Source organism: Anser brachyrhynchus, assembly GCF_964034855.1.
Source record: "Anser brachyrhynchus genome assembly, chromosome: 10".
Taxonomy (NCBI): domain Eukaryota; kingdom Metazoa; phylum Chordata; class Aves; order Anseriformes; family Anatidae; genus Anser; species Anser brachyrhynchus.
Genome location: NC_137705.1, coordinates 810,099 through 835,042, shown reverse-complemented (window position 1 = coordinate 835,042; position 24,944 = coordinate 810,099). Strand labels below are relative to the sequence as shown.

Below are 24,944 nucleotides of genomic sequence, written 5' to 3'. Positions count from 1 at the left end.
AGAGCAGGAGCAGGGAGCAGGAGCAGGAGCTGCCCCTTACAAACGTTTATCCTTCACCACGGCAGCTACATTTCAAACGCCGGTCTGCCAATGTCAGTGCTGTGGTAAATCTTTACCGAGGAGCCCGCAGCAGGAGCCGGGGCTGTGCTCAGAGCCGCAGCTCTACCAGCCCAAAGCAGGAAGGTGCCTTGCGCTGACCTGAATTGCAGTGCGACAAACTGGAGGGGTGATTTGCTTCCTTGAAAGGTCCATTACAACGTTGGCGAGTGAATACGCTTTTGCCAGAGAGAATATTACCTTTTTGTCTTAAAAAATGAGAACCACCAAAAAGTAAAAAAATCAACCAGACATTAGAGATGAAAAGTCAATAAAAAAAAAGTCAGCATTAGCTGATGAAAGCAAATACTTCCTGTAAAAGTTTTCATTAACTGGAAAAGGGAGTTTTTCCAGTGATAAAAGTTGAGATGGAAAATTTTCAAATCACCTGATCCTATACCAATTTTCAGAAAATTAAACCATTTGTCATCTTGTTCAGACTCCAAAGCAGCTACAGAGCACAGCTGCTATTATATTATTTCTGACATAGAACATCAAAACAAAGACAGGAAAAATCTGACTGTCAGTGCGGTTCTGTCTCAAACGCAGACCTTTTGGAAAGCACCGCAATTTCGGCACATCCGCTGCGTTGCGAGCATATGGTCCGCTCTGGAAAAAAGAGCCAGCCGTGGTGAAACAGAAGTGAATTCCTTATTATTGCCTCCAAATCTCTGACACCGCTGGAGGCCAAAAGCAATATTGGAATAACCTCCGTTAAGCACTGAAGTGGATCGGCTGCGGCATCTGCATTTTCCCCAGGCCCTGGCACTCGGAGGCGCCTGACGGAACAGCTACGGCTGTGCTCGCTGGGGAGATTCCTCGTGTCTCCAAAAACACCCTGCCTGCAGAAAAACTGTCTGATAGGAACTCCCCATCACCTGCAGCACAGAACCAAACTAATTAGCCTTCACCCTCTCATGCTCCGTTTAATAACCACGTGGGAATTGCATTTCAGAGTGCCATTTAGTGGGAACAGGCAGGCCCCCGTGCCCCATCAGACATGACTTCTGCTTTACCGTCCCCTCGTTCCCGGGAAGCGCTGCCTTTTCGCACGGCTCCCAGTTACGGCCTGGAAAAAGGGGCACATTTCGTTGTGTCTGTGATTCCTTGGCTTCGGCTTTTGCCCTCAGCAGCTGCAGGGAGCCCCTGCCTGCTGGGGAAGCTGCAGCTGGGGGCTTGGGGAGGGTCTGCAGCAGCACGGGGACGCTGCAGCCGCCAGCACCAGGGAGGTGTTGGGGTGGCCATAAAACATGAGCGATGCTGTGAAAAACCAACACCATGGAAAGATGCCAGAGAGAAGAGAAAGAATTAACCTATCTGATGATTACTCACTTCAGAAGCATGATTGTGTTTATTCTGCCTTTACCACCCCCTTCGGGCTAAGTGGCTGAGGCACGGCTCCGCTCTGTGCAAGGCAAAGGCGATGCTCAGGCAGCGCTGCTCAGGCTCCAGCCCGCGTGCCGGTTTTGCTGAGCATGGCAGCTTCTAGCTGTTGCCTTTGCTCCTCTTTGCTGTGACTCCTGTCCCACACCCCGTGGTTTGCAAGTCCCTCCTTGTCCCCCAGATGTCCCAGACGTGGCGCTGGGGGTCTGCAGCTGCCCAGGGGAGCAGCATGCTGAGCACACAGCGTTTCCTTCGGGCTTGTTGGTTTTTCCCTTACGTTATCCAATTTCTGTGAAATTAGGGCTGGTGAGAGAAGAGCAGCAGGCAGCCAGGAGCGGTTCCTGGCCCCAGGGGCCAGCAGACACCAGCCACGAGGGCTGTGCCCATGGCTGGGGATGGCACCGCAGCCACGTCAGCCACACGGGCCATGGGCCCCCACAGCGGCACCCTGCTCCTCCCAGGCTGGAACAAGAGACACCACACAGCAGAACCACATTTTCCCCAAGCCTCTGTGTTTTCAGGGATATCTGCTCTTTGCAGCCTCCACCTGTGCCCCCAGTGCTGCTCCACATTTGCAAACACCGCAGTCAGGTTTTTCGCGTGTGCAAACAAAACCACCTGCCTTTGGTGCTGACTCACAACTCCTAAAGGGGAGGAAAAAAGCCTGCTTCAGGACGCACGCCAATTTTCCACTTATCTCCACATGTCCTGCTCACTTGTCACACAGCTCAGCGGGTCTCTGCAACGTGCCTGTCCCCGTGCCACGTGCCGCACGCCTCCAGCAGGCACCGACCCCTCGGCGGCTGCCCACGGTCCCACGCAGTGTCTCTCCATCACCAGCCAGGGCTGCGCACAGGGAAACGTCTGAAACAGGCACACCTCCATTCCAAAAGCCACCCAGCAGCTGGGCTGAGTAACTACTGCAGAGCCTGGGACCCACATGCAGCCTGGAGAGATCCCAAAGCTGTTTCTGAAACTCAGAGATCTCTAAGAATGTTAGTGAACACACTTACAGCAGGCATGTTATATAGAAAACACATCATACATATTCATCATACAAACACTCTCCCTTCAGCAAAGATAACTATTTTACACTATAAATGGTGACTTCAACAATAAGTGATGTAACAAGTGAATCTCAATATACTGTCAGAAAAAGAGTTTGATTTATATCTGTATTTAACGTGCCATAGCTGTTCTGTCTCTATTCTATTACACCGAGTAATTGCTTCATTATCTTAACACTCCAATTATTGTGGTAGCAGGGCTCTTTAGCTTGTTTTCAATGAAATTGTAATTATCTGCAGCCACACCAGTTCACTGATCAAAGATGTTGTGGGATTGATGACTTGCCTCATCCCTGCATACCAATGTCTTCCAAGGTCCACCACGCAGCAGCGACCTGGCTTGTCTGCCACCGCCTGGAGAAAACCCTGTGCGAAGTTTTCGTTCTCCAACGCAAAAGGTTTAAGAGTTTACCGACTGATGCATGGCTAGGCATCGATACCGTCTGAGCACATTGCAGGTTCACAGATGTTGTGCCAGCATCTGAAGCCTGCAGGCCCAGGTTTCATGAGGAGCCTCGGCAGTACAGAACTTGGTGCGGAGGTTGCTGACTCTCCTGCGGGTTGCTGACGGACCAACGCGGAGCACCTTGCTCCACTGCGGGGCTGGCGCGGTGCTGTGCACAGGAGGCAGCAGTGGTGCTCTGCAGAGGTGCGTGAATGTCCCAGAGGGTTCTGGCCAGAGGGATGTCTTCTGAACGCTCAGGCTCCCCGACAGGCCACTGAACCCCAAATGAGCTGCAGTCCAGGCACGTGGCCTTGTCCTGAAATGCACGCATCCAAGGCGCGTCATCCTCTCAGCTTAGTGCCTGACACGGGCACTGAGTGAGGCACGTGCGAGGAATGCCCACGGGATCTCGCTCAACCGCATGAACTCAACTGGGAGCCTTGGGCTTCTCACCACGAGCCAGAAGGCCCCAAACCCCAGCACCGACCAACGTCACTGCCCTGCTGAGACATTCTCACACTGCGCATTCCTGGTGTCGCTCCTCCCAGCTGCAACAGGAGGAACCAGGTCAAGAGGAGACTTCCCAAGGCTGTTCCAGAGTTCATTGTTCAGCTACTTATAAATCCATGTACCAAGAAGGGCAGGGCATGTTTGGGACAGGACAGGAACTGTGACCTTCAAAAAGACAAAGAACATTTTAATCACACACTGGTTTGCTGGGAATGTGGTTGGCAGACGTGCAGAACGCCATGCCGATGAACCAACGCCAGTTATCGATAATGACCGTCCCAAATGAACGCAGCACTTTCAGTCCAGAATCTGACTGTTATTTCAACAAATGTCCAGCATGCTGAGGAAGCATGCAGGGACCCCTTCCCGTGGCCAGAAGCAGCATCCCAAAGGCCATGCAGGGGACATGTCACCAAGCACGGTGAGAACCTGGCCCCTCTTCCTGCAGGGCCTGAACTGAGTGCCAGGTTCTTCCGTGCATGAAGTGATATATTAGATATAATACCTGCCCAAGCACATTAGGGTAACCAGCCCATGGGGTTAGCAACAAAGAACAAAAGCACAAAGTGGGGACAACATGCGCAGAGCCGCTGCCTGTGCTGACATGGTACCGTGGAGGCAGGATGGGGAGAGCACAGCCCCGTCCAGCCCCGGAAAAAAAAAGGGGAAAAGGGCTGCTTTATTCCAGCACGACACTTGGAAATAGTCTCAGGTTTTGCTGGGTCTGGAGCACAGTGCCTCTGAAGTTCAAAAGGTACAGGATGCATGTGCACAAACCCCATCCATTTTGCAGTAATTATCACCCTGGTCATTTTTCTTTTTCAGTAATTATTCCTAATGGTCAGATTAGTTTCATTTTCCCTCATTTCACCAGGGAACACAATCGGCCAGATCTCTGCTGGCAGAAGTCAGAGTAACTCAATTCTTCCTTAATGGAATTACTTGAGTTTACTCTACTTAAAAACAAAGCAACAAACAAACAAAAACCCCACAAACGTCAAAATGCTTTGGTTTTATTTTCACATACACGGTGCCCCCTGCCCTGTGACGGCTCGGTGCGCTCACCGTCCCCGGGAAGGCAGTGCCCCCGCAGCCCCTCTGCCAGTGCAGCAGTCGTCTTTTACCTCCAAAGGAAGCATCTGAAGGCTTTGCAGAATTAAAATGGCTCCTTATTTTCTGTGTTCAGCTGGCACTACCTTCACTATTCCTTTACTATCTTTTGCCACATGACAATAAAACATTACCTGCATGCACCTGAAATCGCGATCTTTCTCCACACTTCTGCCAACCTCACAAGGACTTGTGCTTCCATCTTCCTTCACCCGCTGCCTCCGGTCTCTCTGGGACCCCGGCGTTCCCTGAGCGAGCTGCCACGGACAGCACGGCAGGCTTGCGACATCCCACAGCGCCCACAGCCCCTGCCTGGGAAGGCTCTGCTCAGGCAGGACAGCAGCGGGGGCTCTGTGGCTCTGGACCAACAGGGCCTCGAACAGCAAAAAAGTGGGAAAATAATGGGAGCAAGTCTTTTTAGATGGGAAATAACAAGGGGAGTACAAGATTTCATGGCATGTCATTCTTCGTACGCTTAACCCTGAGAGTACCAATTAGATTCCTGTTCAGAACAGTGTCCAGACCTAACACAAAGAAGCAAAATGAAAATTTGGAAATGGGAGTCTAAGCCCAAACTTGCTTCTACAAAAAGGCCATAAAACAACAGCAACATGGTTTGAAAACGGCAAGGGAGATCATTTCTCTTGCTGAATGGCTCAGGATGCTATAAAAGCTGCCATTTCCACAGCATGTACATGTTATTTGTCACCGAGTTCTTTAATTGAGCAGACATTCAAGAGGGAGAATCTGACTCACGTAATTGAAAAATTCCTCTTTGTGCTCCTAACTATGTCTTTCAGCAGTAGAAGTGAATTTTGCCCTTTATAAAACCCTTTTGCAAGGTTTATATGACACTTGGTTCAAGCTTGGACAAGACGCTTCTGGGGACCTGAGTCACCAGCATCCATCAAGCTTTCAGGGGTCCCACGGGCTCCGTACAGCCCATTAAACGTGCCATGAAAAGTTTCATGGGAAATTAAACATTTTGATAATGACTGCGGTTTTCACACATGCGTATGACCTAGTAGCACTGGGGCGGGTTACGGGGACAGCCTTTTCCCAACGAGCACAGGTTTCTCACCGTGTGCTTGAGGTTTCCCCACCCCAAGGAAACCAAAGTAACATCGAGGTGTGCGGGGACGGTGCCTGGAGCTCACCACTTGCCTTTTCGACTGCCCCATTTTCTCTCTCCATCGACTGTCGGCCGCGTTCTCTTCTTGTGCCTCCTCCTGGGACACCGCTGCGCCCATCCTGGCGGCAGTGCCTGGCACCACGAGCAGGGACTGCAGAGCCCAAAGCCCCACCAGAGCTGCTCCAGCACCTCCGGGTCCTGTGCCTGCCAAAACACCTGAGCCAGGCGCATGCGCTGCAGGGCACCACGGCAGCTGCTGCCCCGGGCCCCAGGGGGACAGAGCAGCCAGCCACGGCCACCGCTGGAGGCAAAACAGCATCCTGAGCACAAGGAGAACGAGAAAGTTAGAGAGGGACAAAAGCGCAGCCTGTGATCCTGCAGCAAGCAGGATGGTTATTGCCACAGTGAGGGTGAAAATGATGATTCAAGTAGTCACAAAACACTAATTTTATGAACAAAAAGATGACGCCGTGGGGATCACACCCCTCTAGAGGCTGCAGGGGCTGGATGTACAGGCCTGCAGAGAAAAAGATTAAATGGCTCCCATCCCAGTCTGCAAAAACTGAACCGATGGAAACGTTACAGTTCTGGTGCATGGGTGTTTTGATGCAGCAGTTTACAGACTGGAGATAGTGGAATTTATTAGTTGGATATAAACCCACAGTTTTGTTCAAAGCAGAGGCAATATATGAGTCACCTACCCAACATACCTACACCGCAGAGAAATAATTTGTTCTTCTGGGAAACGTTCCTGGAATGCAGAATGGTTTTGCTTTGGGTAGCTCTGTGCTCCTATCAAACATGCTGCAGTGGGACTTCTGTGTCTATTTAGAGTAGCACCGTTCAGAAGCTGCGCTTCAGATAAATCATCGGCATTTATAAGCCAGGATCCAACACTGTTGGAGATGCAGAATCCCCTGCTCCTTTGAGATGTATCTGGGCTTTATCCCTTCAGCTTCACACAGGGAAGTGGCATTGCCAGTGGCCGTGCTTCCTGAGTTCATCCTCCTGGCATCCTCCAGGTTACTTCAGCTGCCACAAAGACCGAAAAATCATTCGAAAGACATCAACTACCAGGCAACCACACATGAAACTGCAAGGAAAGAACATAACTAATGGTGAGAGACCGTAAGTGTCTCGACACCTCCCAGAATAACTGACACTTTCTGTTTATGGGACAGAAGGCTGGTGGTCAACAGACAGACACACACCACTAATTGCAAGGCTGAACAGGCTTTCTTCTTGACCCTGAGTGCTGAAGCCTGCGTTCACATCTTTGTCTTAATGCTAGGCTTGCGGGGAGATTTAAAGGTCACCACATCATTGCCATTCAGCATTTCCCTGGGGGGCGTGACAAAAGAGCTGGAAGTCACCGCACACTTAACGAGCCTCTGGTGTGTCTGCATGGGAAGATTCGCCCCTCGCCCAGGCAATTCCCTCCGTCAGGGACTGCGTTATCCAGCAATGGAAAAACAACCCACAGAGGACTCTCCTATTTACAAGCTCAGAGTTATTTATTTTAGCACTGGAAGGAAGCGTCCCTAGCTGCACCCCAGGCAGAAGGGCAGCATGTAAATACCCGGGGTAAGAGCTGCAGAACCTGGTGAGAAGCACGAGGAGAGCGGAGGCAGCCCCGAGAGGACAGCGGGGCGCCGAGGTGCCAGGCCCTGCCGGGCCGCGGGGCCTGCTCACAGCTGCCGGGCCCAGGCCGCAGGCGCCGGGCAGGGAACTGAGGCGAGCCTTCCTCTGCTGCTGCAGCTGGGTGCCTGCCGGGGGCTGCAAGCGGGGACCCGGTTTTCTGCAGTCTGCTCCAACCCTGGTGCCAGCGCGGGGTGAAGCTGTGCCTGTGCCCACCACACGGCACGGGGCAGTGCCGCTGGCCGGGGCTTTGGCAGCGGCGCCGTGGCCTGGCCGTGGGCAGAGAGCAAGGAGAAGCCGTCGCCCTCTGAGCAGCTCCTGCAGAGCCCGCGCTGCCCAAGCCCCGTGACTGGGGTCCTCAAGGTGCAATATCTGGGGTCTGAGATCGCAAATACTCCGCCAGTTTTATGACCAATTCCCATGGTAGTCCTCCGTTTTGTCCCTTTAGAGCCAAAATACCAAGATATGCCCAGAATAGCAAACCACAGGCCTGGTGAATCTCTGCTCTACGTGCTCACATTAAATGCTGCTTGTTATTCTATCCGCAGGGTAGCTCAGGATGAGGAGTATGGCTGAAAACCAAATTTTCTGGAGTTTCCATTAGGCCCAACCATAGCAGAGTACATTTGAAAGGAAGGTGAGCCTGTGCATTTCCCCTCCTCTGGGAGTGAACAGAAGGAAAAAAATAATGTCTTGCCATGTGAAGAGAAACCACCTGACTCCATCCTTTCTAATTGCTATAAATTATGTTTTCTGGAGCTTTATTTCCATGCTGGCTTCACATGACTGACTGTTTCTAACTAGAAGCCATTCTCTTAGATGCTTCCAGAAAACAAAGAATTAAGAAGTGTGCCCCATTTGGGATGTAACCCATATGAAATGTATCTGTACAGGTGTGCATCCATACTACAAAATATCCCGAATGCTTCCTAACCCCATACCTCCAGCACTGCACTGACACCACATAAAACAGATACAGGCAAAAATTACTGAAACCACGATAATAATTTAGGCAGTCAGCCCCTGGAGCCTGCCATAGCCTTGCTCACCTCATTCGGTACTTACAGCCTGGTTCAAGCCTGCTTACGGGGTCTCTGCTCTTCTTGGTCCTCTCCTGCTCCTCGCAGCCATCTCGCTCCTCTTTCACCCTTTTCAGTTTCTTTTCATTGCACACTTCTCCATTTAGTTGGGTTTTCATCTGTTTCATTTTGCTTCCCTTCATTCGTTTCACTCCTACATTTGCTCCCATGTGTCACGTAAGACACTTGTCCTTGCAATAAATTGAACAGCTGCTTACATCGCGCTCCCTGTGGCTGCCTTTAATTTTCTCAGTTCCTTGTTCTTTTGGAGAGGAGCAGAGGAAGGTCCTGACCTGCTGCGGCTATCTCTGCGGTTCCCACGGCCCTTCTTGCAGCCGTGAACCCGGCCACGTGTGCCAAATTCCAGCCGGGGTAGCTGCTTGCTGCCAGACTGGGCTGCGTGCACACCGTGGTGTGTCCATGCAGCGGTGCTGCCCGCCACCAGCACCAGGGCTGGGACATGGCACCCGAGGTGCCATCAGTGCCTTGAGCTCACGCGGGGTGGGACGTGGCCAGAGCTCAGTGGGGGCATTTCAGACCATCTCCCGATAACGACAGTACCAATCACTGCTGGCATCCACGCTTCCCATGCTCGTCACAACAGCCACCATTCCAGTCCTGGATGTTTTGGGAACACGCTCCAGATTTCTCAGGAGGAGCCGAGAACCACCCTTCTAACCGCCCTACCACAACGGATGGCTGCTCGGCGAGTTTGTTCCTCTCTGGGCCTTACCCTACAAGTAGGATACCAGCTTGGCCCTTAAAAAAACCAGCCAGCAAGCTGTTTTGGCAAAGCTGGGGGAAAGAAGCTGTATGGTGAAAGGGAAAACACTGAATCAAATGCAAGATGTGGCTGCTAAAATATACATATATGTAAAAATCCAAATTTTGAAGATGACACAATTTTGGACATTCAGACAAATTCGCAAGTTGTCGAGCCTTCAAAATAACTTTGGTCTCTCTCTTGGAAACCAGGTTTCTGGGTACTTTCAGCCTAGTTTGTGGGTGTGTTTATTTACTCACCAAGTCATATTCTTGAGTTAATAAAATGGGTTTTAGTAACCCCTGAAACAACAAAGTGTTCCCCAGCACTGGCACACATTTAGCAACGAGGGAGAAACAGCAGCATTGGCAAAACATCTCTCTTCCAACCACACAGCTGCTGAGGTGAGTTTATTGTAGGTAAGGCAGCAATGCTTTACATCATGGCATGCAACGTAATCTTAATAATCAGACGTACTTTGTACCTTCATATGCTGAGTGCTCAGATTGCACAAATTCAAGAAAAGACAGTTCCCACATTCCAAGTTTCTCAACCAGAATTCCTTTGCTCAAGTATTTATTTTACGATCCTATGAATTAAAAGCAAGGAATCTTGATGTATATGAATGTTAGTTAATTTAAATATTAAGCTAAACATAATTTGATATTATCCTTTTCAAAAAGGAGACTATTTCTTATTATCTGTTTTTATTTCATAGACCCAAAGATCACCCCAAAGCTATGCTGGCTCTATGAATATGTTCAGAAGTATTTTTATAATTTCATCGTTCATGCTAAAGCTTTGTGTAAGTCTGTGAAAGCTATTCAGACAGCCTTGTTTAAGTTTCTATAAATTAGATTTTCTAAAAAATATGTTGAAAAAAAAAATCTCTCTCAGTTCTCAGGCAGATCCTCTGTTTACCATCACAAAACAGAAACTACAGGTTATGGAAGAGTGGGATGAGACTGCAGGGGGAGGGACAGGCTTCTCGCATTAGCCTGCACACATGCCTTAGATTATCCCAGGCTACAGAGGGCTGGGGTTTGGTAACAGGAACCATGACTTCCCAGAAAGACCGTTCATGGCTTGCTGCTCCAGCCCGAGACGCGCGTTTCCTGCTCTCTTCCCCAGAGAGCAGCGAGGACGGGACGGGCTCGGCCGAGCCTCCGGGGGGTCTCGGGGTGCAGCTCTTGCTGCTCTGCTGCAGCAACCCAAAACACTACGCCAAATGAAGATGGGTTTGATTTAGTTCAATTTGCAAGGTCAGAGTCACTCCTTGAGAGCTCCAGTTTCCTACAGAAAAACTGAGGCAGTGCAAGCAAAAAAAGGCTCCTCGTTTCTCCTAATTCCCGCAGTGTTACCCGCTGGGCAGTGGGGTCTGTACCAGGCCCCAGGGGCAGCGCGCCCGCGGGCTGCCCGGGCAGCAATCGGCAGCCAGGCCACGGGGCTGGTGGCTCCAGGACCCGCCGCGAAGCTGCAGCGTGGCACCCAGCACCGCGGCACCCAGCACCACGGCATGCAGCACTGCGGCACGCAGCACCGCAACGCCACTAAACCCCTCGGTGATGATTTTATGAGCTCTCAAAGGCTCGCTTCTACCACCAAGCATCAATGAGTCACTGCCACGCTGCTGCTCCTCCACTGAAAACAAAGCCTGTTGCTTTGTAAATGGGGCTGGTTTACGAGCGCTTTTACTAATAAATTATTTCCTTTGTGGCAGCCATCCCCACAAACACCCAGGCCCCAGCGCTGCTCCAGCCAGCATCAGCTTTACCCTTGGGTTTCCCCTGAAGCCAAAACACGGCCAGGCCCAAGTGTCTTGCATAAAGGCAGCGCCGTGGCTGCGCTCGTGGGTCCCCCGAGGGCCCTGCAAGGCCGCCTGAGCCTCTGGGGCCATCGCACCCCGAGCTGACACCGTGCCTGGGCACCGCATTGCCCGGCCAGCAAGGTGGCTTTAGGAATCTGTCTGAGGAGCAAGACGGCATTTTCATGAGAAAAACTACTATGTCTCAGCAGTGAGTGAATCTGTACATGCATTTAGCTCTGCAGCTATTTATAATTACTTACGACTCATTTCCTTTCCAGTCATTAAGAGCTTCACTGAAATAAATACCCCTCTTTCAGCTGTTGGTATGAATGGCACCAAAAAAAAAAAAAAACCAAAAAACAGTCAATCAGTTTTCCAGCAGCACTAAACAGAATAAAAGTCACCCCAAAATACTCTAAACACCATGCTGGGTGTGGTGATTCTGTCGCTCAGACGCTGGTGAGAGCAGCAGTTTTGTGAGCAGCAGGTGTACGAATCCCAGCAGCCTGCCAGTGCAGCACAGCAGTGACACTGCTGCTGCCATCGTCGGGCTTTGGGTCTTGCTGCTTTTATTTACACCTCTTCATTGTGGCCTCAGGTGTTTACAGGGCTCGGCCTGATGTCTGCGTTTGGTTTCTCACTCCGCCATCCCCTCTTCATGCTGACATGCGTGCTTTCCTCCTGGAAGATGGGGATCTCCCCACAGGGCTCCTCAATAACAGTTTATCTATGCAAGCTGTCCCAGCTGTGCTCTCAAAATTAGGTGTCCGTGGGATTTTGGTGGCTTGCTGCTCCCTCTGTGGAAGTTGATTGCGAAAACGAGCCCCCAGCTCGTGAATCGTGACGTGGTGCAGGTGCTCACACAGCCGCCCTGCTGCTCCCTTCCCTGCTTTGGTTGCTAACAGCTGTTCTGCTGCTGTTTAACAGAGGGCAGCCAGAAGACAAGCCGCCGTGCGCTGTGTAGGTGACAACATATCGCACTGGAGCCTTCCAACGGTGGTGACGAAAGTGATGGACCCACTTTTCAGCCCACCTGTAGGTCCAGCAAGCTGCCAGGAGCAGGGCTGGGCTCACCTTCCGCCGTCACACCTGGACCATCCGTGTCCCTGGGCGAGCAGCAGGGCTGCGACCTGTCCCAGGAGTGGGACTGTGCGTTAATGGGCAGCTTCTCTGGACCCAGCTGCAGCCCCAAAAAGCCTCCAGAAGCTGGGCAGCCCTGGCCCGCGGTGTCCCCAAGGGAATTACGCTGTTCCCACCCTGTTTCAGTCCCATTCACGTAGCTGTGGTCTCTGCTCCGCAGGACACTGGGCTGGGAATTGGAGGAACCTGCTGGAAAAAAAATAAATAGAAAGTGCCTGTGCAGAGGAACCTGCCGGCCTGCGATTCATCCCTCTGCAATGAAGAGCAGCTGGGAAAGTGTCCATGTGCCCAAGCACACGGCAAATGAAATCCAGAATCCCCACACTTCGATCTGTTCACTTGCAGGGAACAGACTGAGCTGTGAAAACAAGATTATACCCAGCTGGATGGGGAAAAAAGTCTATGCAACCTTATAGCACTGATGTTTGCTGTACTGAGGATAAAATAAACCCACGCACAACCCCAGGCGGGATTTTGGATTCCTACTGCCACCAGCCCGCAGCTTACACGAGGGGATCTCGGTGTTTTAACAGAATGGATCACAAACCCACCCAATTTTTCTGGGTCGGTGAAGCAATTTGCATGATACTACCAGAGGGCCCGGGACAGAGCCAGAACACGCACTGGGGACGTTGCCCCGGCTCCGTGTTGCCCGTCACCACCCCGAGCCAGCAGCAGGGGTGCGGGTGGCAGCGCCTGGCTCCCGCAGGGGCCGTGGCCGGGGTCTGGCCCCGGGCAGCACCGAGCCCCCGCCAGGCGCTCGCCCACCCCACGGCCCCGGCACGGTGCGCGGCCGAGTACCGCCGAGAGCCCCAGCAGCTGCGAGGGGCTTCAGTCGTTTGTGGTGGAAACAGCCCGCTGGGGTGTCCACTCTGACCGATGTCCAGCTACTGAGAACTGGACGTGGTTTTTGTTTTTGTTTTTTTTTTCTTCTGTAATTTTCAGTAATTTGTGCTGTAAGTGGCCCTGCCCGTGACAGCGAAACCGCACTGCGGCTATTCAGAGACTCGGAGGTCGGAGGTCGTCGGGTGTTTAAAAGCAGCAATTATCACCGTTAGTCCCAGGGCCCCACCGGCCCTCTAAAATACAGACCCTCGGAAGTGCTAGGATGTGTTTTTTCATGTGCTTTGCCTCCTGCAGAGCAGATGCTATTTCACAGCCGCAGTGGAGGCACCTCTGGCTCTACCTGCCCGTCCCTTACCGACGCGCACCCGCAGCAGCAGAGATGGGAAATCCTGCAGGTGGTTCCCTTCAGCACCCCATCTACATTTCGGGCTCCATTGAAACGCCGTCAGCTGAGATAAAGTCAGGGTCTTGCACTCTTGTTTCTGGAGAGCAGAGGCGGGATAAGAGCGGATACCACTAATGGAGAGCAAACAAGCACTTGCAGAAGACAAACAGCGACGTCGCTGTGGATAGTACTTCCAGGCAGAAGTGCCTCTCTCAGAGCTCAGATTTCGATATCACAATGAATTGGTTTCAAGGACCCATCTAAGGACTGATTGTCAGAGCAAAAGCTAATACAGCATTTAAAAATCCAGTGAACCAACATGAACGATAAATAATTGCTAGTTACTTATGAGGTGGTAGTGGAAGTTCTGTGAGAAAAAGTATGGTTAAACCTCCCTCCAGAAAATAGTCACTGTGAGTTATTTGCTCAGCTGTAATCAGGAGGTACGAGTATTTAATAAGGCAATTATTTGAAAAAGATTTTAAAAGGCTTTTGTAAAGATTTAGCACTCAGCTAGGGATGCCAGCAGCTGCAGAGGGGGTGGCCGCACAGTTCTGCTGCCGTGCGGGGGAAATGTTATTTTTAAGGAAGTTATTTTATTACTGCAGTGCTCTCCGTCACATTAAAAAGAAGGGCTTCCTACACAGCTTACGTCAGCAATTGAAACCCCCAGAAACAAAACAAAACAAAATATTCTATTCCTAACATGTTTGGGCTGTAAAATGTCTTGCAAAGCACCTACCAGCCCATGGAGACACCGTGGGATCTCTCACGCGCTGGGCGCTGCTGTGGCCCTCTGGGCAGGCACCCAGCTTTGTGCCACCGCCCGGCCCGCAGATACAAGGGGCAGGCAGCGACACAACTCCCTGCAAGCACACGGCCACGGCCACCTGCCTCTTCTTGCACCCGTGTGGATCTTACCTGGGGAGAAGAAGCCCGCAGAGGCCGCACGATGCCCTTGTTCCAGTGCCTTTGGGCTGCAAACTCAAAGAAGAGGCGTAAAGCGCGCCTTTACACCAGATAAACCTGACTTGTACTGACCTCCCTTCGGCCGCATTTATCCCTCCCATCGCTCACGTTCTCCATAGAAGCACGCGCGCACACTCGTACGTCTTAGCAAGGTGTTTAACAACTGGCAACCAGCGGCAGCGGGACTGGCGGGGGGTTGCATGCCGCCACCCCCAGCTTCAGCAGCGTGGTGCTCGGGTGCACGGCATGGAGAGACCAGATTTTAAAGCAAGGTTTAAGGAAAGCAACGCCTATGCATCAGCAAAAGACTATTCTGATGATTTAAACCTGTCCTAACCAACAAATCACTGATGGCCAACTGCTTATGGCCTTGTGATAAAGGCTGAAAGCATTAATTGGAAATCTTGCTTTAAAATGAGAAGGAAAATTGGAGTGTTCAATCATTTGTACTGCTGAGGTCTGACTTAACAGCCTTAAAATACTGCTCAGTGCCTAGTCGCAGGTGTGCGTTCTCTAACCGAATGGTTTTAGTAAATTCTGATAATTTCTCTTTTCTTTATTTTTGGTAATGAGAGCCTAACACACAGAGTCACCTAAGAGCTCAGCATTTGTCAGACAAGCGTGGGACATCATCCTGCCGGTCGCGGACAGCTCAGCTGCCTGTTTCCTACCCAAAACTTCTCCCCTTCCCCAGTTTCCCTCTGACCACGGGAGCGGCTCCTGGCTTTACGTGCTCTCAGGCCACAGCCGCCTCTCTCCGCAGAGCCAGCTGCTCAGCCGGGATAAAACGATGCACCCGGAAAACGTTTCAGCTTTGCCATCGCTGAAGATGAGCCTGAGGTAAAAGTACGTGGTGGGAAGTTGTCTAACCCAAGCTGGCACTTCGGGTCGGCCCACACCACCTTGCTCTGCAGCACCAGCGCAGTTTGCGGCAGCAGATGAGGAATTCCCTGTTCGTGGCCACAGGGCGCGCGGCACGGCGCTGTCAGGACTGCGTCAGGACGCGCAAAGTCTCCCCAGCTGGACAGACGGACGTCCTGCGGTCCTTGTGGCCTGCCAGCCGCGGGACCTTTCCTGTGCCTCTGGCGTGGAGCACCGCAGGGGCCGTCAGCCGCGGGCAGTGCTCTCGTTGGGCACGTTTATACAGGCACAGGCGGTGCTCTGCCCTGCTCTGCGCTCAGATCCGTCTGCTCCTGGGGCGCTAACTGCTGGAGTAGGCAGCACAGAAACGAACTGATTTGTTCCTGTAAGCGAGCCAGGAAAGTAATGCCGGTGTCTAAATACCAGTACTTCCATCAGTCATGGGGGCTGCGCTTCTGCACGACACCAGCCGCTTGTGCGTGCCCAGCCGGCTGCCAGGGCCGCGGGCTCTGGCAGGGGAGCCGAGGGATGAGCAACGAGGCTACGGCAGCCCCGCGCAGCCAGCATCGCCCCCTTACCGGGCTCCTGCTGCTGGGAGGTCAAAAAAGACAGCATTAAAATATCAAGGCTAAAAGATCAGTTCCTAAATATTGCAATAATCTAGCAAAAATAAAACAGTGGGACTTTCTAGAGCCCCCTTTCCCTAGATTCCGCTATTAAGATGAAAACTCCTTTTTAAACTAATGAATTACCATCTTTCTGAGCACCTCCGTTGGTCCAAAGATCAGCAAAATAACAAATATCTATTTAACTTGGAGAAAGGAATAACAGCTCCCGTAGCACATGAATCATAGCGGTGCCTGCTCTCAGCTGAATAAGGCGAGAGAATTCTTTGCCGGTTAGCTCAATCACAGCATCTGCTGCCGTTTCAGAAACAAGTCAAGAGCAAAACTGATGCCTTTGCATAATGATGCTTTCAACAACAAAAAATGAGCTAAAGAAATAAAACCACCAGGGTAAATTACTCCCAGTTGTAGATACACTGAATTACACCGGCAGATTGTTTCAGCATAGTTTGACCCACCAGACATATTGGAAGCCGTTCGAATGCTTTCCGCACAAATCTGTGGGAAAGTTGGCTTTTTTTCCTGAAGAACTCCAAAAGGAGCAGGAATAGCACATCCTGTCATTACACTTGGGTCACGCCAAATCTGTCTGGCATGGGCGTGTCTCGGCACAGCGGGAGAAACGGGATCTGAACTCCGCAGCGTGCGGCACGGCCCTGCGGAGCGCGGCCCCGTCACACGAAGCGCTGCGGTGGCCGGGGGCAGGCAGGGGCCCCCCGCACCTCCCTGTGGCCCCGTGTGCCCTGCCGCCGGGAAGCGAGGTGCCGCCCGCGGGCACACCAGGGCTCCGTCTCTCCCTCCCTGACACAGTGCTCCCCGCAGCCCCGCAGGCCCCGCGTCCCCGCTGCGCCTGGCTCCCACCCCACCGGGGCTCCGCTTCCGAGAGCGCTCCCGCGGCGCACGGTTCCCTGGCTGCAGGGGCGTTCGCCAAATGTGCTGAAATCCTCTGCTCACACAGACCCTCCAAGCCGCCATCGTGCGAAGCTTAACACCTCAGCTCCAACGCGCAGGCGGGGTTAAACCGGCTTCCCGGCTGCGTGAGCGGTGGCACGGAGAAGTTCCGTGCCTTGCCCAGCACCTGCCGGTAGGAGAAGGCCTCGGGGATGCTGGCAGGACGTATTTGCTTTCCATCAAAAGCTGACACCTTCCCAACACCCGGCTGCTCAAGAAGGTAAGTATCTTCACACTGAGATCCCGTGGGGGCACGCTGCAGGAGTTATCAGGGCTGATAAAGGTTGGACCCTGCCGAGCGGACGCGGGGCCACGCGGGGCTGCCCAGCGCACGGAGCGGCACGAGGGCGCGGGAAGGGCCGGAGCAGCCCGCGGCCCCCAGCCTGCAGCCGAACGGGGAGAGGCGCCGCGCCGTGCGTGCAGCACGGCTCCCGTGGGATGCCGAGACGGCGTTGCATAAGGCTGATGCTTCAGAGGGGACTTGCTGCGGAGAAATTGGCAGAACACATCCAGAGAAGATCTGCACACAGAGGATCAACAACTGCTAGAGAGAACAAAACAATTACGTGTCCCAGTCCTGTGAGTCCTTCCCTCCCTTTTGGCTTTTAACGCAGCACAGTAATTAAGGCTTGGGGTAGGGGCTATTAAACCTCCATCCTTCAAACAAACGACGGGGCAGAGTGGATGCAAAAAGGAAGCAGCACTCAAGATTTGGTGAAAATGGCAACGCTACCGGTTTGCTTTAAGATGCACACTGACTATTTGCATTGTAGAAGTGGTCTCCAGCTGCCTGCAGAAAATATCAAAACGATGATTTAAAACACGTTTGCAAATGGCTCATTTGCTGACAGCGGCTCCCCTTCAGAAGCCTGTCGGGGAGGCTCCTCTCCCTCCAGCACAACACCAGCACTCCCAAGGAAAAACAATAGCTGAGCACGCGCTCGGTAGGGACTTCCGAAGCTATGAAGTCTCTTCTCCATGACTTTCATGCTGGACCCTTCCAACACTAAATGTTAAGGCATCGCAGCTTCTCCCAGTAGGCTTGTGAAGCCTGTTTCCATCTTCAGGCTTAAATATATCCCAAGGAAAACACGCACTGCCTCATGCATTTCCTTCTGGCTCACGCAGCCTCTTCCCCCGGTGGCAAACGCTGCAGCAGCCGCTGGACGCAGCCCGGTGCTCGGGTGGCTGCTGGCAGCCAAGCTCGTGATGGTCTCCACCTTCTGCCCCAGCCCCTGCACGCACACGGGCACACAGGATTTCCTGCTGCAGGAGCACTTTCCTGCAGCGAGGACTACGCAAAAAGGTTTCCAGCCACTCCAGATTACAATCACAGAAGATATTTTAAATTGCCATTTTCTTGCTTCGTTTTGAATTTCTAAATTCCTTCTTAAATTGCTAGTTTAAACAAGTGCATTTTGTTTACTGAGGATATATATTTGACCTTATATCATTAAAAGAGGGTAAGTATTGACTCCCATGATACTTTATTAACTTGCATCTCAAAGTAAAAATTCTCTTTGCTGCCTGCAGGAACGAAGGCCTCCTGAGTAAGACACCAGACGCTGTCAGGAGCTCAGCTTGTCACAGCCATATTCTGAGTGTGTGCGAACACAAAATTCCAGTTCAACCCAAAAACCCAGGCAAAAGCCTGAAATTCTGCATCTGGTTTAGTGAAGAGCTGCACAAATGATTTACAATTATGGAGCAAACAAGAGCTTTGCACAGATGTTCATCCAAAGCCAGCATGCACGCAAACACAGTTGGCAGCAAATAGAAATCATAAGGTAAAATTAGGAAAACAATTGTCAGTTAGGAGCTCATTTAATCTCACACTCCAACTTGAAAGAGAAGGCTCCTCGGGGCCTTTTTGGGTATGCATGCTCATATGTGCACACACATAGTATTACTCGGGTAGAAATGATAGCTTTATTTTGCTTACAGCAAACCAAGCGCTCTGTGCTGCAGGCAGAGGCCTTCATAGTTATGCAACAGCAAACTTGCCTGAACTATCAATTTGATTTCCCTTCTTAAAACCTTCCTGATGATGCTTTGCCTTGCAGCTTAGCTTCCTCCATGTATCTGCCTTCACACAATTTTGTGCAAAGAAGCTTTCTTGTTAGCAGCTTTGCCACTGATAAACTACTAATCGTTGGGAGCTCCAACTTTTAAACGATCAGTGATCAAACTGTGATACAGCGAAGGACACAGAGATTTTCCACGACGACTCAAGCCCACATCCTGCACCTGGAGACACCCTAAAAAAGAGATTTCAGGTGGGATCCTTTGAAGCACGTGCAGAGAGCAGCCCCGACGCCCCGGCGCGGTGCGGAGCTGTGGCCAAGACCCCACCCGCGGGGACCTCGCTGTGGGGACCTTGCTGGGGGGACCTCTCCCACCCCAGCCCTTGCCACCGAGGTGCGGCACCCATCCAAGGTGGAGTTTTCTGTTGGAAGAGCCCAGCCACGTTGCTAAGAAGAAATGCCAGCTCCGAGCATTACGAGCTGTCGGCTGAGACCTCGCGGGGTTCACATGAGTCAGAGGCGTTTGCGATGGACAGGCGAGGGAGCTCCCGAGAGCTCCTGCTTGGAACACGATGTACTCACCAGCAACTTGTCCTGCTATGCCCCAAACCAGGCTGGGCTTAGCAAACAATGCAATCTTCCAAAATTACGCTTTACATAAAGTATGTCCGATGGCGGGGGAGTAAAGGGAAATGAAGAGTAAACACTTCCAACCAATTGGCAGCAGAGATGAGAAGTTATCTGAATATTCACCTAAACGCATCATTGCGATGATTTAATGAACGTGACCAAGTGCCCGGGAGCTGGAAGGCTCCAGTTTGCAGGGCTGGCCCAGGATGCTAACCCAGCTCTGCCTCTGAGGGACCGGACAGAACAGCAACGCGAGGGGGGAAGAAATCCCCCAGCGATAAGTCGATCAGAACCCTCTCACTTGAACCTTCTCCCTTAAAGGATGGCACCGTTTTCAGCTCACCTCTGCCATTCTTGTGTACGTTTGCACTTTCCTTAGAGAAATGACAAGATCAGCAGAAAATCTTGAACGCACACAGCGAACTGTGGCACGGCGCTGTACTGACACAGCGTTTGCCCTCTCGGATTCACCCAGCAATGGCTAAATATTTCCCTCTGTGCATTTAAGCACCCACTTGCAAGTGCTTTCCAAACAAGAGGCTCACTCAGCTGAGTGGGTATTTCAGGGTGCTTATGCCTCTACTGCCCGTACCGGGGCTTGCCCTTAAGCTCCAAAACCTTCAGGGAGTTATTTTCAGGAATAGTTCAGGCAAAGGGTTGTAGAAACGGACCCGCACCTGCTTCAGTTGTCCTCTGGGCTGATCCGAAACCTGCCCAAATCACAGCAGCTCTCCTCCCAGGGGAAGCGCTGGCAGCACATCTCATCCCACTTTCAGTGTTAGGAAACTGGCGTTCCCCTGCACTGCAACCCATATCTTCGTTACCTGAAGGTGCTTCATGGACCGGCCAGGATGGATCAAAGCAGCAGGGATTTGTCTCACCCGATGATCAGCAGGTGGCTGACAGTTGCCTGGTGTGCAATCGCAGAGGCAGTTTTCCGATGTGGCATCCAGCATCACGCAGCACGCTGCAGGCACCAGCTGAACGGCCACACGGATGATGCGAGCAGTGTCAGCATTAAATGCCACAATCGATATAAAAAATAAACATCTGAGGCTTATATTTGTGGAGAGTGAAAGAGATGCGCATAGGAAATAAACATTTGGGTTTTTGTTGTAACTAAAACCAGCACTTTGGGGAAATCCCACTGCAGAGTGAGGATACCAGGTCACTTTGTGGTTCACTGCGAATGACAACACAAGGGTTTCAATCCAAAACATTTGTGGGAGATTAAAAACTTGCTGTGAAGGTTAAGGTCTCCTCATACCCAGCCGGGGCTTGCAGGAAGAGAACCCTCAGAAACGCACCGAAGGAGGATCAAACTCCGGCTCCCTGCTCAGAGGAAATTTGGCTGAATGAGCTGAAGGAACTGACCCCAGAGACCCGAACGCCGCCTGCTTGGCCCCAATGGCAGAAGTGAAGGGCTGGGGACCAGGCACAGGCCTCGCACCTTGCGGGGGCCACTGCACCCCGGCAGCAACGTGTCTCACCTGTACGGAGCAGCTTGTGCATCGCTGAATAGGTTTTAACTCACCTGTATGGAGCAGCTTGTGCATTGCTCCACAGGTTTTAACTCAACCCGGTATGGCAGTTCCCTTTTCTTTTCCTTTCAAATTTCTTTTGATTGGGTTGACACAGCTCGCTCCTGGCCTATCCAACCAGCTTCTCGTCTTTTTCTGTCCCAGTTACAACCAGTTTGGCCATCTCTTGCCAGCCCCCAGCCACCCCAGGGGAAAGTTCCCAAGGCCTCACACTGCTCCCTATCAGCGATGAAAAGACAAGTGCGTGTACTTACATGGCTTATCCACTTTCTGTATTGATTTTTGTAAGTACTTTCTAGCACTTCATGAATTAGAGTATTTATCCTTACTGGATATGGAAATATGTTTTCATCTCACATCGGTATTTATTGCCATTAAACTTCAAATTTAACTCTGCAAGTGGCGTCAAAGCAAAACAAGAAGTATCTGCTATTGATACAAATATTGAAAAGGAGAGCTCCCCTTAGCTAAGGATTGCAGGACCTTCATTTTCCCTGCTGATTCAGCAGAGATAAAGACCTCAGGCAGTACACAGCAGCAAGACTACAATTTTCAAGCTGACCTCAGCAAGATGGTCATCCCATAATGAATAAGCTGCATTAAGGGCTCTCAGCCTTACAGCCCACGCTGCCTGAATTCGTGATTGGGCTTTAAAACCAAGACGGAGATTCTGCATTTCAAACACCTGCTACTGCACCTGCGTTAACACACAAAAGGCATTTTTGACTCGTCCCAAACTACAACGCACTTATATCGCATCAGATTCAGAGCTACACACAGGCACAACTGGTGTAAACTGAGCAAACATAAGGCCAAAAAGCATAGCTTCAAATCATATTAGAGGTATATTCACATCCCTCCTTATAGCCAATCTCATGTTTTATGTTCTAGTATTACTGAGTTTTTTGAGGCTATTTTGTGTATGACAGTGAATTACAGCACCAAAGAAAAAAAACAAAAGGTATAAACAACAATACTGCCTGCTTCCGCAGCTCGTGGAAGAATATTTTTGAAAGCAAAATGCGTAGTCCCAATTACAGCCATAGTCTAAAGTCAAAAGACACACAATCCTCAATCTTACATAGATTTTGTGCTTTCTCTACAAAGTTCATGGTGAAAGGCTACAACCAAAGCTTTAGAGTTCAGTAACACCATTTTTAAAACTATAGCTTGTAAGCAAAATACAAACCATGCAAAGTAATCAAGAATCTACTCCGCTGTTCAGGTTGACTTTAATTCATATTGCTTTATTTCATTACAAAGCTCTATCATCTTCTAAGAAAAAAAGACCTTTTAAGGTTGATATTTATTCTAAAGATAGAATACTTGAAAGAAATTGACAGGTATCAAATATAAGGGCACTGAACTGAAATCATGGCATTCAGTAATGAACATATTTACAAGGGCATATTCAAAACCAGCATATTCCTGTAGAACAGAAATGGTTTAACAGTTTATTCCACTTACAAAAATCAAATTATACCGAATCAAAAAAATCTGTTACTCCTCTGACGTGCCCTCTTATTTTAAGAGAGCAAGGATTTTCATACAGTCATGTGCAGCCAGAGCCTCAAAGTATCCCGCTCTGGGGCAGAGCTGGGGACTGTCCCCCCTGTGTCCCTGCCAGCCAAGCTGGAAAACAGAAGCACAAGCACGTGCCGACCCCGAGCGAAGCGCTGTCCCACAGTTACTTGCAGCAGGGCAGAGCAAGCCGTTGCTCAACGCGAGCAGGAACAGGGCCAAGCACAGATCCTCTCCTCTGGCTGCGGCACAATGCGCAGGAGAGCTCACCGAGCGTCTTGAGCAGGAGCCCTGTACGCTATCCCAGGGCTGAAGTTAAATTGCATACAGTGCTGCTAACAAAAAATGTCAGCGCACTCATCTGGTTATTTTAAGGCAGCTTGAATGACAGTTATGCAAAAACTCAGCACTTAATATTAAGTACCTAGATACACTGGAAACGGGAAAAAACTAAGATTTATTTCTCAGTCTTAATCCTTCTGCACTGTTGAGCTCCACAGGCCTGCAACACTAGCTCTTCTTCCGCTTACTCTTGGGAAGCAGCTGATCTTTTCCTGGCAGCCTGGACTGACACGACTTCCTTTTGTTAACTCTCAAATCCAGAAGACGGCTGCTGAAAGAAAAAAGAAAAAAAAAGGTTTTGGTGTTGAGATGCTCTAAGCGTGGCAGGTACTGAAGGCTGTATTAAAGCACTGCAATCAGCACGTAGGCACACACACAACCCGGGTGTGTTACTGGGTGTGATGAACACAAATACCACTCTGTTCGAGGATGACAGCACCCACGCACTCTCCTGTCCCCCAAACACGCTCCTGGCACTGGTTTGCCCCGTGCCCACGGGCGCTGGGGGGCAGCGACACACGCCCCGCCGCCGGCAGCACAGGGCGCACAGGGCGCTCCTCGCCTCTCCTCCGTCACCAGACCGCGCTGGAGCAGGACGGAGCAGCAGCGACCTTGCACGTTCTTTATCCATAAAAGAGAAGAGGCGCCCGTGAAGCCATGAGTACGTCGTATCAAAAAGATCTACTTGAAACACAGTCATCTGCAGCGGCACAGCCACCGGGCGAAAGGACGAGTGGGATGGTGATGGCTCCCCAACAAGGAAAGCGTGTGGGACTCCCATCTTTGAACAGGCTCCCCTCGCCAGAGGTTCTTCTCATTATGGACAAAGAATTCTCCACTGGAAACTCAAAGAAGTGTTTTCTTTTTAGTCACAGAGCTAATTTAAATAATACAAACTAGCCATATTTAAATTAAGCAGCTCATTTCCATCAGCCGGCCTCAGAGCTTGAAACTCCACGTAGTGTTGACATGAAAGATATTTCTCATCCATCAATAGCTATTACTAATTAAACATTCCTTACAAACACAATCTTATTTATTTTTTAAACCATTTGCTAGGATGAGTACATCCTATGGGGACTATTCATTTGGCTTAAACTGGAAATTCACAACTGAAAATAACAATGGAAAGCTGTCAAATGCCAATGTCTGCGTCCCTGTTGACTGCAGCAAGATATATGCTAGCACAGCTTAGCAGCAACAACTTGCATTTCACAGCTCAGTTCAGCATCAAGATGGAAACAAGCTCTTGCCTCTCTGAGGTCATTAACCACGTCCAGGAGGCTCAGCCGGCACCCCGGCACCGAGGCGCAGCCTGTACCTCTGCAGCCAGGAGTGCAACAAGACCCACAGCTCCGCAGCGCTCAGCAAGCTTACACAGACTGCACACGCGTATCGCCCTGCGCGGCCCCAGCCAGTCCTCCAGACTGCAAATCTGACACGTGTGATTTCTGTAACGCATCAAGACAGAAGCCGACAGCCTTCCCCTCTCAGCTTTCCCCTCCGTTCCCCAGTTTTGATCCCCTGCACCCATTTAGAGGAAAGGATCACTCATTTTAACCCAGAAGCAGCTAAGGTTTTAAAAGTTAGTGAAATCAGGTATCAGCTAGAACTCGTTATGTGCCACCTTTTTCTCTGCCACAGTTCACAGTTTTCCATTAATTAAATTCAATGCAAATGCAAGGACCGAGTTCTCTGAAACATCTCATCACAGCGGTGCGCTGCCAGCGGCAGCCCCATGCCAAAGTAAAACACACAGGCTGATGGAAGTATTCATAAATTGATGCACAGATGTTTTAAGAGCACCATCATCCAAACGTCGTTTTTTTCCTTTAAACCAAGCTCTAAAGCAGCTATTTGCAACCAAAGCCAAGGGAGCTGGTGCTCTTTGTATCGCTCACACCCAACCGGTGTGCGGTACGCGGGCCGTGTCGTCAGTGCCAAGTCAGGGAGAACTGGCCTCTCCCGCCAACCCTGCAGACGCAGGGCAGAGCAAAGGAGAATTTACCTTTGTGGTTTGGGTCATCGCTGAGCCCCTGATGAATGACACCGCAGAAGCACCTTCTGCAGGGAAAGTA

The 24,944-nt window shown here is 51.0% G+C and overlaps 1 protein-coding gene and 1 long non-coding RNA gene across 8 annotated transcripts in view; both read right to left on the bottom strand.

Moving 5' to 3' along the window:
- Positions 1-1,173: 1,173 nt before the first annotated feature.
- LOC308200192 lies at positions 1,174-16,613 on the bottom strand. Of its 4 annotated transcripts, none has more exons than XR_013955312.1 (3): positions 8,431-16,613; positions 4,746-6,836; positions 1,174-3,666 (listed from the first exon to the last, which is right to left on the bottom strand). It is a non-coding gene; the product is annotated as an uncharacterized lncRNA (long non-coding RNA). The 4 variants fall into 4 exon arrangements; XR_013955313.1 differs by having other exon boundaries at positions 4,756-6,836; XR_013955314.1 differs by lacking the exon at positions 1,174-3,666 and having other exon boundaries at positions 3,702-4,985; positions 5,769-6,836.
- Positions 16,614-22,223: 5,610 nt separating this feature from the next.
- The window catches only part of RAD18 (RAD18 E3 ubiquitin protein ligase), a 67,273-nt gene continuing 64,552 nt past the window's right edge, over positions 22,224-24,944 (bottom strand). For 2 of the 4 annotated variants that reach the window (XM_080605566.1, XM_080605568.1), the window contains one exon: positions 22,224-23,137. In XM_080605566.1, coding sequence (XP_080461692.1) covers positions 23,035-23,137 — 103 coding nt within the window. In that variant the 3' untranslated portion in view covers positions 22,224-23,034. The remainder of the gene's footprint in view (positions 23,138-24,944) is intronic. The other 2 variants (XM_080605567.1, XM_080605569.1) reach the window with 1 other exon arrangement.